The sequence below is a fragment of the Scyliorhinus canicula genome, chromosome 6 (assembly GCF_902713615.1).
Source record: "Scyliorhinus canicula chromosome 6, sScyCan1.1, whole genome shotgun sequence".
In the NCBI taxonomy this organism is placed as follows: Eukaryota; Metazoa; Chordata; class Chondrichthyes; order Carcharhiniformes; family Scyliorhinidae; genus Scyliorhinus; species Scyliorhinus canicula.
In genome coordinates, this window is record NC_052151.1 from 127,549,421 (window position 1) to 127,566,876 (window position 17,456).

General features: G+C 46.7%; 1 protein-coding gene across 1 annotated transcript in view; it reads left to right on the top strand.

Moving 5' to 3' along the window:
* The window catches only part of drc1 (dynein regulatory complex subunit 1 homolog (Chlamydomonas)), a 133,686-nt gene that overhangs the window by 64,523 nt on the left and 51,707 nt on the right, over positions 1 to 17,456 (top strand). The window contains exons 6-9 of the mRNA XM_038800120.1: positions 3,887 to 3,973; positions 10,088 to 10,210; positions 15,257 to 15,396; positions 16,383 to 16,517. Of these exons, the coding sequence (XP_038656048.1) occupies positions 3,887 to 3,973; positions 10,088 to 10,210; positions 15,257 to 15,396; positions 16,383 to 16,517 (485 nt within the window). The remainder of the gene's footprint in view (positions 1 to 3,886; positions 3,974 to 10,087; positions 10,211 to 15,256; positions 15,397 to 16,382; positions 16,518 to 17,456) is intronic.

Consider the following 17,456-nt stretch of genomic DNA (forward strand, 5'->3'; position numbering starts at 1 on the left):
CTGACGCAGCTCGTCGCTCATGAAGGACGAACCCCTGTCGCTGTGTACGTAGCTGGGGAATCCGAACAGGGTGAAGACACTGTGCAGTGCTCTGATGACTGTGTGGGAGGTCATATTGGGGCATGGGATGGCAAAGGGGAAGCGGGAGAATTTGTCTATGACATTGAGGAAGTACACATTTTGATTGGTCGAGGGGAGTGGCCCTTTAAAATCGATGCTCAAGCATTCAAAGGGCCGGGAAGCCTTTACCAGGTGGGCCTTGTCTGGTCTATAGAAGTGCGGTTTGCACTCCTCGCAGATCGGGCAATCCGTGGTGATGGCTTTTACCTCCTCGGTGGAGAAAGGCAGATTTCGGGCTTTGACGTAGTGGGCGGGCCGGGTGAACCCCCGGGTGGCAGAAGTCATCGTGGATAGCTTTCAGGCGGTCGTCTTGCACGCTGGCGCACGTGCCGCGGGACAGGGCATCTGGGGGCTCATTGAGCTTCCCCAGTCGATATGTGATATCATAATTATGGGTGGAGAGTTCGATCCTCCACCGCAAGATTTTATCGTTTTTTATTTTGCCCCTTTGCGAGTTGTCGAACATGAAGGCAACCGATCTTTGGTCGGTGATGAGGGTAAACCTCCTACCTGCGAGGTAGTGCCTCCAGTGCCGTACGGCTTCCACAATGGCTTGAGCTTCCTTTTCGACTGAGGAGTGTTGAAGTTCTGAAGCGGAGAGGGTTCGGGAGAAAAAGGCTACCGGTCTCCCTGCCTGATTCAGAGTGGCAGTGAGAGCGACCTCTGAGGCGTCGCTCTCCACCTGAAAGGGGACGGATTCATCCACCGCCCGCATGGCGGCTTTGGCGATGTCCTCCTTGATGCAGTTGAAGGCCTGGCGGGCGTCTGCTGACAGTGGGAAGATTGTGGTCTTAAATAGTGGGCGGGCTTTGTCCGCATACTGGGGGACCCACTGGGCGTAATAAGAAATGAATCCCAGGCACCTCTTGAGGGCCCTGGGACAATGAGGGAGAGGGAGTTGAAAGAGGGGGCGCATATGGTCTGGGTCGAGGCCCAGGACTCCGTTTTCCACGACATAGCCGAGGATGGCTAGTCTGGTAATGTGGAAAACGCATTTCTCCTTATTGTAGGTGAGATTGAGTTTCTGGGCAGTTTGGAGAAATCGGTGGAGGTTGGCGTCGTCATCCTGCTGGTCATGGCCGCAGATGGTGACATTGTCCAAGTACTGAAACGTGGCCCGCAGCCCGTACTGGTCCACTATTCGGTCCATTGTTCGTTGGAACACCGAGACCCCATTTGTGACGCCAAAGGGGACCCGGAGGAAATGGAAGATGCGGCCATCTGCCTCGAACGCCGTGTAGTGGCGGTCCTCCGGGCGGATTGGGAGCTGGTGGTAAGCAGACTTCAGATCCACCGTGGAGAATATGCGGTACTGGGCAATCTGGTTGACCATGTCTGCAATTCTGGGGAGGGGGTACGCATCGAGCTGCGTGAACCGGTTAATGGTTTGGCTGTAATCAACCACCATACGGAACTTTTCCCCGGTCCTGACGACCACCACCTGAGCTCTCCAGGGGCTGTTACTGGCCTCTATGACTCCCTCACATAGGAGCCGTTGGACTTCGGCTCTGATGAATACTCTATCCTGCAGGCTGTAACGCCTGCTGCGAGTGGCTACTGGTTTACAGTTAGCCGTTAGGTTAGCGAAGAGTGGAGGGGGGTCGATTTTCAGAGGCGCTAAGCAGCATATAGTGAGTGGAGGTAGGGGTCCGCCGAAGCTGAGTGTGAGACTCTTGAGATTACATTGGAAATCGAGCCTGAGTAAGAGTGGGGCGCAGAGTTCGGGGAGTACGTACAGCTGGAAATTAGAGTAGCTGGCGCCCTGAATCGTTAGGGTTGCGACGGTGCGCCCTAGTATGTGGACAGGATGCGAGCCTGAGGCGAGGGAGATAGTTTGCCGTGCAGGGAAGATAGGGAGCGAACAGCGTCTTACCAGGTCAGGATGTACGAAGCTCTTGGTGCTCCAGGAGTCGAAGAGGCACGGTGTCCTGTACCCGTTGATTTGAACGGACATCATCGAGCTCTGGAGGTGCTTCAGACGCGACTGGTCCAACGTGACTGCGTTGAGTTGCGGGTAGTCGGTGGCTCGATTAGCAGTGCTGGAGTGGCCCCGTGATGACTGTCCACTGAGGTCGTAGTCGTCGAGGTGAACTTCGTTGATGGCCAAGATGACGGCCCCCGTTGATTGCACGTGGCGGGTGATGAAGATGGCGTCCAAGATGGCCACCCCGTGGATCGCACGTGGCGAGGAAGATGCCGTCCAAGATGGCGGCTCCTATGACTCGCAGATGGCCGGCCGCGTGGGGAGGATTGCCAAGATGGCGGCCCCCATGAGTCGCACATGTCGGGCGGAGGCGGAGTTGGCAGACACGCTGCAACATTACGGGGTCTGTGAGCCTGCGAGTTGGGGGGCGAGTGCTCTGGAGTGCGGGGGAGTTAGAGAGTTTCGATTTCATCAGGCATACTCTGGCATAATTCCTTTACGACCGCAGCTGCTGCAGGTCGTGTTGCGGGCCAGGCAGTGCTGCCGTGGATGTTGGGGTTGGCGACAAAAATGGCATGCTGGCGCTCCATAGTGAGTGAGTGGTCGTGCGGCGCAGGCCTGGGGCAGTTGCTGGTCGGGGGTCCACGATGGGGTCGCTTGGTCCATGGGGAATGAGTTTAGACTTCGGGAACGCGACCTCCATAGTAGTTGCTAGCTCTATCGTGTCCTCCAAGTTCTGGGCCCCTTTCTCGAGTAGTCGCTGGTGCACATAGTTAGACCGGAGCCCCACAACGTAAACATCGCGGACAGCGAGTTCCATATGCTGGGAGGCCGTTACAGCCTGAAGGTTACAGTCCCGAGCAAGGGCTTTTAAGTCGCGCAGGAAGTACTATAGCGACTCTGCAGGGCGCTGGCGGCGGGTAGTGAAAATGTGCCGCATGTAGACCTCGTTTATCGGCCGCACGTACAATCAGTCGAGCATAGCAAGGGCCTCAGTATAGGAGGTGGTACAATTGAATTGCGTAGAGATGCGATGGCTCACCTGAGCGTGCAGTCGGCTGAGTTTCTGCACCTCTGTAGTCTCGGAGGTGCGCGATTCAGCCAGGTAGGCCTTGAAACACCGAAGCCAGTGTAGGAAGTTTTCCTTCGCCTCTGCAGCCTGCGGGTTGAGTTCTAGTCGATCAGGTTTGAGGGCTGATTCCATAGTAGTTTTCTTCAAGTTTTCTAAGACTATTAAATTGATGAGACCATCAATTCACTCGGAACACGATTGGAAGTAAACTGTGGTTTTAATAGTCTTACAACTGAGCCTGCCTGCGACCAGAAGAACTGAGGGCAGGCTCACACGGCTGCAGCACTTTATACTTCCAGCAGTGGGAGGGGCCATGGGTGGAGCCATGGGCGGAGCCAAGGGTAGAGCCCTGTACAAGCCCCTCATTTCCCCCTATGGGCAGAGCTGCGCAACGGCTCACAGACAGAGCCCACAAAGACATAATACTATACAATACAATACAGCGTGAATTACATTCACCACATTTTGTTAGAGCACCATTGGACTAGGAAGAATTAGAAAATGCAACAAAGTCTCACTCCAGATCATGACTGGGTGACCGTGCACTGAAAAGGTGCACATTTGAAAATTGTCTGAACTTCGAACTGTATCGGTCATGACCACAGAGATACAAAATCTGTTAGCCATTTTTGATAATTTATTGTAGAGATCCAATTGATCATGCAATGATTTCAGGAACCATGGTGGTGGATCATACACATTTAAATTCAAATTTAAAATTTGTTTGACACTGGTTTATTTATCTCTTTTTATTTTGCTGTGTTTGACAGAAAGCCTTTCAGTTGGAACGTCATGAGCTAATGAATAGTAACCTTTTGATATGGGAAAGAAAAATGCAGATGCGAAGAGACAAAGAGGTAAATAAATGGCACTTCTGGAAGGGTTGCATGTTTTAAAGTGTGCTGAAGAAAGCAAGTTATCAAAACTACCAACTTCTTGAAAAATGTAAACTTAAGCAATGTTATGTTTTCAAACTTGATGTAGGTTATTTGTTTGACCTTGTTAAGCTTGGTGTACTGACTGTCCATTAAGCTGATGTGGATTTAAAGACTTCTGCACCTTGTTCCCTGTGTGACAGTTTGTAACTACATTTCCAGTTCAATCCACAAGTTTAATCCTCCTGATTGGTCTTTAAAGAGCAAGCTTTTGGAACCTGTTTTAAAAAAAAACTAATTAGAGATTGATTTAAGATTGCTAGATGAATCCCAGACAAACAGTGAGAGAACAGAGGAGAGTGGGGAAACCGCAGTAAATACAGAAGTGCTGAAAGTTGTCAAGGTGACTTGCTGATGGCAGAGGCAGCTGAGTCTCATTTCAGTGTTGTCTAGTTGATGGTAATGCTCCAAATGGTGACTACTTTTGCACATTTTCCGAATGTACATTTGATTTATGATCAAATATGAAGCCAAGAATACTCTTAAGGCAATTAGTAACTTTTTTTTTTACTTATTAAAAGGACGTGGGCTTTGCTGGCTAGGCCTGATTAACACAACTCATTCCAAAAAAGATCATTTTGATTTTTAAAAGTTATAATTTTATTCTGAACTCAAACAAGGTTAGGTTACAAAAACCACCTGCAACCACAATAGTTACACATAGTTTGTAACATTGTAACATAGAAATAGGTCCCTCACTCACCCTACCCCTGCCCTCCACCACCTTTCATACATCACATTCATCCGTCAGGGCACAATCCTATGATTCCTGCACGGCGGGGCCAGTATTGATGCCTGCCACAACTTAAAGTGCTTCCGTAGCTGATTCCAGATCTTCATCATTAGTGTATTTCCCCGGGGCAAATAGGAATAGCGCCATTACCATAGCCCTTAAACTCAACCCCTTACAGGAGTCCTCCTCCACCCGCACCCATTCCGACCCCCCTTCTGCACACCATTGTCTCACCTTCTCCACATTCTTTGTCAAGTGCATCAGATTTGGGAGTGCTAACAATGGCCTCTACCTCTGCAAAAAGCCCTACCGACCCTCGGTGTCTTGCTTGCCCAAACAAACTCGGAGATCAGTCCATCCAACTTCCGGAAAAAGGCCTTAGTGAGACTGGAAGATAAACAAAAACCCAAGCAACACGTCCATCTTTATGGCTTCCCTCCCTGCCAATGACAAAGGCAAAGTGTCCCATCTCTTCAAATCCCCCTTAACCACCTCCACCAGTCCTGTTAAGTTCCATCTGTGCATCATTACACAATCATGTACAACCTGAATCCCCAAATACCAGAACCTAACCTTAGTAGCCCTAAATGGCAAAGCCCCAAGATTTGTACTCCTTCCCAAATGATTTACCAGGAAGACCTCACTCTTTCCCACATTCAATATCTACCTAGCAGGTCCATAACTCTGCCCATGCTCTCCAACGAGCCCACCACATATAGCAGTAGGTCGTTGATATACAAGAACACCTTATGCTCTTTGACCCCCCCCCCCCCCCCCCCATACACACACACACACTCCCATGCCACTCCTCCGAAACGCAGAGTGCAATCGCCAAAGGCTCTATGGCCAGCGCAAACAATAATGACAACAAAGGGCACCCCTGCCTCGTTCTCCTATGTAACCTGAATCCATCCCTCGCACACTCACCATGTGGGATGCATAAAGTAACTATACCCATGTCGCGAACTTCAGCCCGAACCCAAATTTCCTCAGAGTCTAAACAAATGTCACCGATCCACTCGCTCAAAGGGCTACTCCGCATCCATTCACACTATTACCTCGGGTACCCTACTAACCTCCTAATGTTACTAGACAGCTGCCGCCCCTTCACAAACCCCATCAAATCTCCTGATACTACCTCCGGCACACACCCCTCCAATCGCCTTGCCAGTAACTTGGCCAGAATCTTTACCTCCGTATTTAGCAACAAAATGGGCCTATATGACCCACACTCCAGTGGAGTCTTATCTTTTTTGGAATCTTTTTTGACGTGAACAGCCAATGAGCTTCACTCTAGAATTTAAGTTTCAGCCAAATGAGCAGTTTACAAATGAGGTAATCACGTACCAGCGTACTAGTGGAATACCAGCGTGAATTCTCATTCTGTGAAATCATTGGATGCACAAGGTGCCAGACCGACTGGAAGAAAGGAAAAAAATGTCACATTGAAAACCATTAAAATTAAACCGAAGCATAAAGGTTGGAACACTCGCAAAACAGTTACGAAAACCACCAAATGTCTCCTTCTTTAATTTCTTCATTCATCTAGAAGCTCCGCAGCATGGAATGTTAAATAAAAGTTTTGCAGCAAGTCTTGCTGCTGACTTTGAAGTTGGTAGCCTCATGCATGAACACGTAATTCCATGTGCAATGTCATACTTTACAGGAGAAGTCTTTGCAGATGATACTGACTTCGGTGATGAGTAACATGATGATATCTACGAAGACCATGAAGACAATGAAGAAAGTGAAGGTTCGGAGGATGAGCTGGAGGAGGACGACTATGAAACGCTAGTGAGTTTGTATTGTGGGAGAGATGGCAAACTCAGTGAGGGAGACTGTGAAGCCCTAAGCCGGTGGTTTGGCGGGAATGATGTGGTGATCACAAGGGACTCCTAGGACACAGAGAAGTGCGAAAGCTCTGAGATGGCACACGTAGAGATGGAAAGTGAGATTGCAGTAGCAGATACCTCGGAGGAAAACGATTCAGCTGCAAATAAACTAATAACGGAAGATATAGTATCCATTCTGGAGAAACTGGCTCCAGAGGCACGGGGAATCATTGCATGAGCCACTGGCTATATCTGTATGCCGCGCCACAACAACATTCGATATTGATACCATGTTACTAGATGTGGCTGTATCTATATGCAGTTCCACGACGATGGATAATACGTTTATAATATCACAAGACGAGGATGAGTCATTGCCTGGTCTCTCTGGAAAAGACGACTTGTAATTTCGAGTCACGAGGAGTCATCACTTGGGGTTCAAGCACAAGATGTGGGGTTCAAGCACAAGATGTGGGGTTCAAGCACAAGATGTAGGGACAGCACCCAACGCTGGGGATGCAAATCGAACCCAGACACCAGGGTGCAGTCCAACCCAAACACAAGAGTGCAATACAACCCAGATACCAGAGGGTGAGGCTCTGCAGCCAGCTGTTCAGGCTTGACCACCATCGCACAGTTCCTCAGAAGCACGGCAACATGAGACGTCTCTGCAGATGATCCACAAACTACTGCTTCAATGACGCAGGCCAGTGGAAAGACAGGTGCTGCCAGAGCCAAGTGGAAAAAGAGTAGTCACAAAATCAGTTACAAAATCACTCTCAGAAAAAAAAGAGGAAGAGAAGGAGAGTGGGGGATATAGTGAGTTCCACTGATGACACAAAGTAAGAAGACAGTGGCAATTTAGCCGACACTCAGGATGCTGAACAAGAAAACATTGGCAATGTGGCCAACAGGCCAAAGGGCACACAACAACGCAGCAGCAAAACGTTTTGCATTAAGAAACAAAAGAAACCGGTGACTCAAAAGCTGAAGATGCAGGCATGGTCAACAAGGATACCGGTCTTTAGGACGCATCGCACTAACAGGCTAAGGCACAAAAGACAAGCACGGAAACCAGTCTTCCAGAAAGCTGACAAGATCCCAGACGATCAGCGGGGTGAGCCCATCAGAGATGCACAATGAGCTGTGCACAAGGGACACAGTTAACAGGTATATCATGCCAGTTGAAGCCCAGTTAAATCTGTATATACATATGCCACATGTGTTAAACGATCATACAAATAATGTTTCAGTATATTACAAATAATGTTTCTGTATATATATGTTAAAATCCCTAAAGGAAGGGGGATGTGGTGATATGCCTGTGAATAGTATTGTACATAGTTAGCAATGCGACCTCTAACCAGTTGGCGGCGTCAGACCTTGGTCACGTGATGTGTAACACTCTCCAGTAAGTAGTAAGGTGTATAACAGGACAGTCACACATTGGGTAGTTCCAGAGTAACCTAGTTTGTAGAATATTCTGATTATTATTTTTTCCACTTGTTCATCAATAAATCATCATTACAACAGCAAAACAACAGAACACAACATCCATCGCAGCCCCCATCCCCACTTCTGTTTACTAGCATACCTTGCCAGCATGGCGGCTCCTACCTGGAGGACAAAACAAAGGATCTCACCTCCACCCCCACCCCCACAGTACTTACTCCATTTACTCCCCTCTTCATCCCAATCACACTCTCCACTGGCCTATACATACAGAATTCAACCATCTTCCCCACATTACCAAAACTACCCATCCTACCAAAGTATCCAAGGCAGGAAAGACCAAAATCCCATCAGCACTAGGAAGCGCACAAAAACAACATCACATATACAAACAAAAATCCATAACATATTACAGATACAATTGAACATACACCTGACAAATCGTGAACCATACAAAACGTCCCAGCTCTATCCCCCCCCCCCAACCGTGGTCTCAGAGAAAGTCATTTGCCTCTTCTGGCGTCTGAAAATAGTGTTTCTTGGCCTTGAATGTTACCCACAACTTGGCAGAGTACAACACCCCAAACTGAACCTTACTCTGCTTTGGGCCTGTTGAATCCCGCCCGTCTTTTGGTCTGGTACATCCAGACCCGATTCCCCTTCCAGCTACAGTCCCGAGTTGCCTTGGCCCTCAGTTTCTTTTATTTGCCGTAAAATTTGTGCAAAATACCAGCCTCCCCGGACTAGGGGCTTTTCACAGTAACTTCATTGAAGCCTACTCGTGACAATAAGCGATTTTCATTTCATTTCATTTTTCATTTTCATTTCATTTCACCCCCCTCCCTCTGTCTCAAGGACTGGTGGACCTGATCCTACTTCAGGGGCTCTCTCAAATACCTTCTCATCTACCAACTTCTCAAAACATCCTCGTAACAATAGCTGGTGGCACTTGTTCCCTCCACCCCCTCCAACGGACCTACGATGCGCACATTCTGCCACCTGGACCGATTTTTCCTGGTCATCTACCCTCACCTGCAGGACCTTGCACATGTCCCCCAGCATCGACATCTCTGTCTCCAGGGGTGCGATTAGGTCATTCTAGTCCAAAACCACCTGTTCCACTTCTTTTTTTGTTGCACCCTGTGCCTTCAGAGGCTTCTCCACTCGATCCAAAGACCCGCGGAGTGGTGCTATGCACCCTCAATTGCCCTTGACCAATCTCCCTGCAACTCCTTTCCTTGTTGTCGGAATTCTTCTTTTATGAAGTTCATATTGCTCCATTGGCAATGTGGCCACCAACTAAGACCCATCACCCTCCACCATCTTTCCCAATACTGCTGTGCCAGGAGGCTCCTCCAACTCCTGCTTTCACCAACTTTTTCTGGGTCTGGTATCCCATCTTCATTCCACACTGGGGGAGAATCCACCACCCTCCTCTCTCCTCACAATTTGTCACCCAAATCATCCATCAAATGGGCAGAAAGTTCCAAAACCAACACCTCCACACAGGAGCCACCCTGTGTGCGACCGGTCAAATCATGACCGCCACTGGAAGTTGGTAATTTAATTTTTATTTTACAAATTTATCTGAATTTATTTTGATTTCTTTACACTTCACTTCTATATCGCTAAACAGTGCATTTTAAATCATCCTTTGTGCGCAGTGAGTGGAAGAACATAGAAATTTGCATTTATATATTTCTCCCTTGTATCCTATCGCAACAAATGAATTAGTTTTTAAAGTGTAGGTACTGTTCTGTAGACATATATACCAGCCATAGTCTTTTTGAATTATAGCTTTACAGAGTATATATTTTGAGTATATATTTGTTCTTCATCATTCGCAGTTGTAGATTTAACATACTGCATGAAGACCAGTCACAGTTAGGAATTGTGGAAAGAATCTCTGATTCCACTTGCCAGTCCCTTAAATAGAAAGGTGGACAAAGATAATGCTTATTTTCACAATTTTGTGTTTACAGAAGGCACTCGCTGTCACAATGAGTTCATTTCTTTCAGATTGAGTATCTGATGGTCCGAATGGAGAAAGTGGAGCAATATGAAAGTCAACTTCAGCAGCTGAGAGTTCAAGATGCAGAGGAATACAATATGATCAAAATTAAGTTGGAGACTGATGTAGAGGTATTTTAAAGAAATGTGTCATTCTGTTCACAAAATGCAATTCCCATTGTATTGTTTCAATTTTATAATACTGGTGATTATAAATCAAAGAGGGCATGGAATGAGAAAAGGCTCACCAAACCTGCTCCTTCCACAAACCATTAGGTTCCACCCGGAGTGGAACGGTGAATGACAAGGCATGAACATACCAGCACTGGCAATCCAATCCCCTGTTACCATTCCTACCACCAGTGATTGTTACCAGGATGGGTAAACAGCAGTCCCAGGAACCTGCCCAATCTATAAATTATTGCAATTGAGGTAATTAATGAGTTCATTGAGATCTTACTGAGGGCCTTACTGAGATTTGGTGGTGATTCAAGGGCTGCACTCTCTAGGTTGTCAAAGTCACTGTGACCATTAATTTTGCTTTTGGCACCTTCCAAGGATAAATAGCAGACTTTGCTGGTGTCTCATAAGTGGCTGCACACCCACTTCATCTTATAAGTCATTGATTAGAGCTTTTGTGAGATCTCGACAGTGTATTCAATTCTAGATAGATGGGCCTTGCGGAAGCAAAGAGCAATGAGCTTTGCCTCCAGGTGCAGGATGTCATCTATTGCATCCACCTGGCCATCAAGGCATAGTGAGATTCATCAACAGGAATGGCTGCTACTCCCTCAATATTCAGCTAGTCTGCGAGCACAATAGAGCTTCCTCAAGTGTGTTTGCTGGGTGCTGCTCCACGTGACTAGAGAGGATCATTTGATGAGGTGCAACTGGAAACCCCCCTATACATCTCTGTGCCATCAGCACCACTGACCGGCCAAAGCTACACATTGTGGTCTGCAGTGTGTGAAAGTCAGTGCTCAGTTCCTGCATGGAGCCAGAATGCTGTTGCATAAGGATGTCCATGAGATTGGCTACTCTTTGAATAGAGGAGTTCATATATTTAAAGCCTGAGTCATGGTGGCGCATATGATATGCCTACAATCTTGCACTGCTTTGGAATTCTGACTTGTGGGAGCACATTTGTTGTTGCTGGTCTAAGTACAATCTCCTTTCCTGTGACTACTAAGCCCTGCATTAGTGACTAACAGAGAAAGGCGACTGTTCACAGCTGCCTCTGTCACCTCTTTCTGCACAGTTGTGATGTGCTTATCACTCAGCCCCACCTAATGGCATGCAAGGACTCTTCAAAGTGACTGTATCTTGTGCTGGTAGAGGGTGCACTTGTAAGATGTGATGGTGCTTACTTTGAGGTCTACTCTGGCAAAGCGTGGCCTGGTGATAGCACATGGATTGGTCTCTTGCACCTATCTTGGCATGCTAAACTTTGGGATACACAAAATAAATTATGATGACTATAAATCATGGAGGGCAGAAGCCTCTGCCAAGATAAATCTTCTCCATGCATCTCAGTCTTCGGCACACTGTTGGATGAGCTGGAGTGTAGGCACCCCCCTAAGTACTTGCTTCTATCCATCCCCATGATGGCCATCTCACCTTCCCCAATTTACAGGGTCAGCGACCCTGGCACTCTCCATGTTAGCTCATTTAAATTTACATATTTGACTTATGTGAGTTACATATTACATATTTTACTCATCTGAGTTCCAGATCATATTGCTTTTGAGCATGATATGTTTGCTTTGCATGGTTCAATTTCCTCTGTGTAACCTGGATTAATAACTTGCATTTATATAATGCCTTTAGCTTAGTAAATGCCAACTCAGCGATAGCAATTTCTGATCATGCGCTGCATTGGATGGACATGGTCTTGGAGAAGGGGGCAGTGCAGAGGCCGGGTGGAGATTGAACGCGGGGTTGGTGCGGGACCAATGTTTTTGTCAAAAGATTGGGAGGGTAATTGAGGAATACGTGGGTTTTAACTGCACGGTGGAGGTATCCAGGCGGTGGTACGGGAGGCTCTGAAGGAGGTGGGAGGTGATATCGTTCAAGGCTAAGGTGGATAAAGAGGAGAGGGTGGAGCGGTTAGGTTGAGGTGGACAGGAGGTACGCGGGGGATGCAGATCCAGTGCTTTTGGATAGAAGAAGGGATCTACAGGCTAGTTTCAATCGGTTGTCCACAGGGAAGGTAGTGCGCCAATTGAGGTGGGTGAAGGGAGCAGTCTACGAGTATGGGGAGCAGGCGGAGCGCATGCTGGTAGGCCAACTTTGGATAGAGGCGGTGGCGAGGGAAATTGTTTAGGTGCGGGACAGGGAAGTTGGTGGTGACCCGGGACCAGATCAACAGGGCGTTTGAGGAGTTTTATGAAAATTTGTATAGGCTGGAGCCACCGGGAATTGAGGGAATTCCTGGACGGTCTGGAGTACCCGAGGTTGGGGGAGGAAGATAGGGCCACATTGGAGGGGTCGGTAGGGGAACAGGAGATAAAGGAGGCAATTGGGAGGATGCTGTCGGGAAAGGTGGCAGGACCGGATGGGTTCCCAGTGGTGTATTCTAAGAGATTTAGGGACAAGTTGGCGCCGCTGATGGTGGGGATGTTTGAGGAGGCGATAGGGAAGGGGGTTCTGGCACAGACTTTGGGGCAGGCCTCAATTTCCTTGCTGTTGAAGAATAAGGACCCAACAGAGCGTGGGCTGTTTAGGCCTATATCGCTACTGAATGTGGATGCGATGATACTGGCGAAGGTGCTGGCGGCTAGGTTGGTGGGGTGCCTCCCAATGCCGATAGGGGAGGACCAGACGGGGTTCGTGAAAGGGAGGCAGCTATTTTCGACTATTAGGAGGGTGCTAAATGTAGTTATGACGCCAGCAGAGGAAAAGGAGACAGAGGTGGTGGTTGCCCTGGATTCAGAAAAGGCATTTGATCGGGTAGAGTGAACGTATTTGATTGCTGTGCTTGAGAGGTTTGGGATTGGGCCAAGATTTGTGGCGTGGGTACGGTTATTGTATCGGGATCCGAGGGCGAATGTCCGCACAAACAATATGACGTTATGGAAGACAGTCTGTGGTGTGCGGTGCTCCAGAGGGTAGACGCCTCAACCTCGTGCAGGAGGTTGGGGCTGATACTGCTGAAGGTTGTGTAGAGGGCACACCTCATGAGTATGAGCTGACTCTTTGAGGGGGTGGAGGATATATGTGAGCGCTGTGGGAGGAGCCCCACAAACCATGTTCACATGCTTTGGTCCTGTCCGAAGCTGGAAGAGTATTGGGGGGAGGATTTTAAGGTAATCTCGGAGGTGGTACATGTGAGCTTGGAGCCAGGGCCCCTAGAAGACAATTTTGGGGTATCGGACCAGCGGAAGTGGGGGCAAATGTTTTAGCCGTTGCCTCGCTGATTGCCCAGAGGCGGGTCCTGCTGGGTGGAGGTCAGCTTGTCTGCCCTGTGACTTGGCTTGGCGGGGGGTTCTCCTGGAGTTCTTAACTCTCGAGAAGGTGAAGTTTGAGCTGAGGGGAAGGATGGAAGGGTTCTACAATTCATGGGCTTTGTTTATCATGCACTTTCAAGAATTGGATGCCATCGAACATTAGCCGGGGGGGGGGGGGGGGGGGGGGGGGGGGGGGCTATTAGGGCAGGTTGAGCACAGTTTACGGGGTGACCGTTAATTCTCTTTTTGTTTCTTTCTTTTGTGGTATTGGGAATGTATGGGTTATGTTTGCGTTTGGAGGTTGAAGGGGATACTGTTTGGGGGATTGACACTGTATCATTGTTGTTGGTTATCTTTTGTTGTGTATTTGATGAAAAAGTGGAAAAAGAGGAGAATAAAAAAAGTTTTTAAAAAAAGCTGAGTAAATGTCCCAGACTCTTCATCGGAGCATAATCAGACAAAGATTTAGCAAAAAAGGAAACTTTAGCACAGGTGACCAAAAACTACAAATGAGTTGTTTGTAATGAGGATCTTAAAAGACTAAAGAGAGATAGAACAGTGTAGTGGTTTAGAAAGGTTAATGGAGAGCACACAACGATGGCTAAAAGCATGGATACCAATGGTTCAGTAAAGGAAATGGGGAATGTGTAAAAGATCAGAATTGGAGGAATACAGAGTTCTTGGGGGTTATTCAGCTGCAGATAGTAAAAGTTATATGGCTGCAGGTGATAATGGATATTGGGCCAGGCAAAAGTAATCATTTAAAATATTTTTAAAAATTAATTTACGGGACGTGGGCATCGTTGGTTAGACAAGTATTTATTGCCCATCCCCAGTTGCCCTTCAGAAGGTGGTGACGAGTTGCCTTCTTGAACCGCTGCAGTCCTTGAGGGTAGGTACATCCACTATGCTATTAGGGAAGGCGTTCCAGGATGTTGCCCCAGTAACAGTGAAGGAAGGGCGATATATTTCCAAGTCAGGGTGGTCAGTGACTTGGAGGGGAATCTCCAGGTGGTGAGGTTCCCAGGCATCTGCTGCTCGCCCTTCCAGATGGTAATAGTGATGGGTTTGGAAGGTGTTGTCTAAGGAACCTTGGTGTGTTCCTGCAGTGCATCTCGTAGATGGTACACATGGCTGCCACCATTCGTCGGTGGTGCAGGGATTGAATGTTTGTGGAAGGGGGAGCAATCAAGTGGGCTGCTTTGTCCTGAATGGTGTCGAGCTTCTTGAGTTGTTGGAGCTGTACTCATCAAGGCCAGTGGAGAGTATTCCATTACGCTCCTGACTTGTGCCTTGTAGATGGTGGACAGGCTTTGGGGGGATTCCTAGCCTTTGACCTGCCCTGGTAGCCACAGTATTAATGTGACTAGTCCAGTTCAGTTTCTGATCAATAAGTTGGGAAGAACCACACAGGTGGTTGCACCTTACACAAAATAATCAAGTTGATTTTTACGATGTTTCTAGGAGTGGAAAGATAATCCATTAAATTCTTACAACATATTAATTTATTTTCCAATAACCTTTGAGATGTGCAATTATTGATTCCTTCTTCTAACCTTGGCTTGTACTTGGAGTGAAACGTGCATGATTTTCTCTGAGTACAGGTAGTAAATATGTCAGTGACAACATTGTGAGTAATGAATAATATGAAATTCATAAAGAAGAAATTCTGTTATTTATATTAAATAAACACACAAAATGGTACAGTTTAAGACTTTTATTATGTATTCAGATTCTAGAGCAACAGCTGGAGCAGATGAAAGCTATATACCAACTAAACCAAGAAAAACTTGAATACAACTTTCAGGTGTTGAAGAAACGTGACGAGGAAAACACAATCACAAAATCGCAACAAAAACGGAGGATTACCAGGTTACAGAAATTTACATTGAGTTTTACAGCACAGAAACATGCCATTTGGTCCAACAACTGATCATAAAAGCATTACTTCATCTCACCCTGTCACTATGTTCTATTCCTTTCTCCTTCGTGTACTTGTCCAACTTTCCCTTAAATGCATTTAACTCAGCCACTTCAATATGGTAGCACATTTTGCATTCTCACCACTTGAATTCGACAAGATTTACTATCTTATGTTAACCGGGACATAGGAAAAAAGAAGGAGAGAATAACAAAAATTAAAGCAAAACAAGTTTTAAATAAAATTGCAATTCTAGGTTAGTTTGCAGTAAACGTTCCCCAGCCGTTGGGATTTTCTGTTCCTGCCAGCAGCGCACCCCTGCCTGCGGGTTTCCTGGTGGCATGGGGTGGCTTCAATGGAAAATCTCGTTGTCAAGAGACGGGAATACAGAATTCCACCGCCAGTGAATGGTGTGCTGCCGAGAATCATGGGGCTGGGGGACTGGAGAATCCTGCCCAACAATTGTGGTTCTCCCCTTAATTCAGGAATTTGGTGCCTTAGAATAAAAGGATACATTATGATTTTAGCAGAATAATTTAAAATGTCCAAAATGTTGTGAAAGATCTCACTAAGATTTCACCAAAATATTGAGGTAAGTGACATTTTCCATCAGTTTGAAGCAACATACATGATTGATGTCAGCTGTTTATTATTTCAGGGGAGTAAGAACATTGCATTGAAAGTACTGTTTTAATAGAAAATTGTTTTACTTCCCCCAAAATGACTCAAAAAATTGCTAATATACTCAGAAAGCAAGAGTATTGCCACTGAGACAAGGTGACAATGAAATTAGTTAAATGATAAAAAAGGGCTGCAAATAATTGCTGGTCCGATCTGCTGGGTCTTAGGGTCCAAGGACTTTGGGGAAGAAAGAGTTGTTGGTGTGCAGTAGATGATCCAACAGTCTTGAAATAGCATAATGTGTATTGCTTTACAGGCAACATGATATTCTGAACAGACTGATGGGAAAATTGGCTAAACAAGAAAAAATGTATCGTGAAGAGAATCGGAACCTAACTGACCAATACGCAAGGACTGTAGAACTATACAAGGACCTACAGGAGAAAATGAGGTTTTTGAACCCTATTTGAAAACATGTCTGTTGTACATATCCTCACTGTAGCTAACGCTCAGTACTTCCTCCTATTTTTCATCAGCCAAGTTCACCTTGTTCAGCATCCTTCAATCTTACCTCATACCACACATGTCTCTGTGAAGAAAAAAACAGATCTCCAAGTCTTTTACAAATATATTCTCAATCTCTACACTGCCTGGCCTTTGGCCTTCTATTCACTATAGTTCCTCTGTAGTAGTCGAGCTGTTCAACCTCTCTCTTGTCACCACCTTTGATGCCTTTTCCCCAGCTAAGTACTGCATTTACTTTTTCCCATTCTCTCTCTGGGATAATCCATGTCTTTGCTTTCTCAAGTCCAAAGTGTGCATGTACCTGGCAAGCACTGCTTTCGCTATCGAAATTCATATCTGACTTAACCATGTCAAGCTTAACCAGGCCTTGCCTCTATTAGCCTTAGACTCATTTCGAAGGGCAATGATAACCCCTCTATTCCTTTTCTACGAATAACTTCCTTAAACGCTTCTCCCCAGCCTTATCTCTAATAACGTGTAAAGTGATTACATTTTTTATCTCCTGCAAAGGAGATCATCCATTTTTCTGTATTTGTTGCTTTTTCTTTTGCCCAAAAGGTTCCATCCCCACGAGAGCTCTAAATCTTCGACTGTGAGGGCGGCGAGGTGGTGCAGTGGTTAGCACTGATGCTTCCAGCGCCGAGGACCCGGGTTAGATCCCGGCCCTGGGTCACTGTCTATGTGGAGTTTGCACATTCTCCCCGTGTCTGTGTGGGTCTCACCCTCACAACCCAAAGATGTGCAGGGTCGGTGGATTGTCCATGCTAAATTGCCCCTTATTTGGAAAAATAAAAAAAAGTCTAAAATCTTTATCTGTCTTTTTCTTTAGTTTCTCCACCATCTCCCTTTTGTCCACTCCAATTCT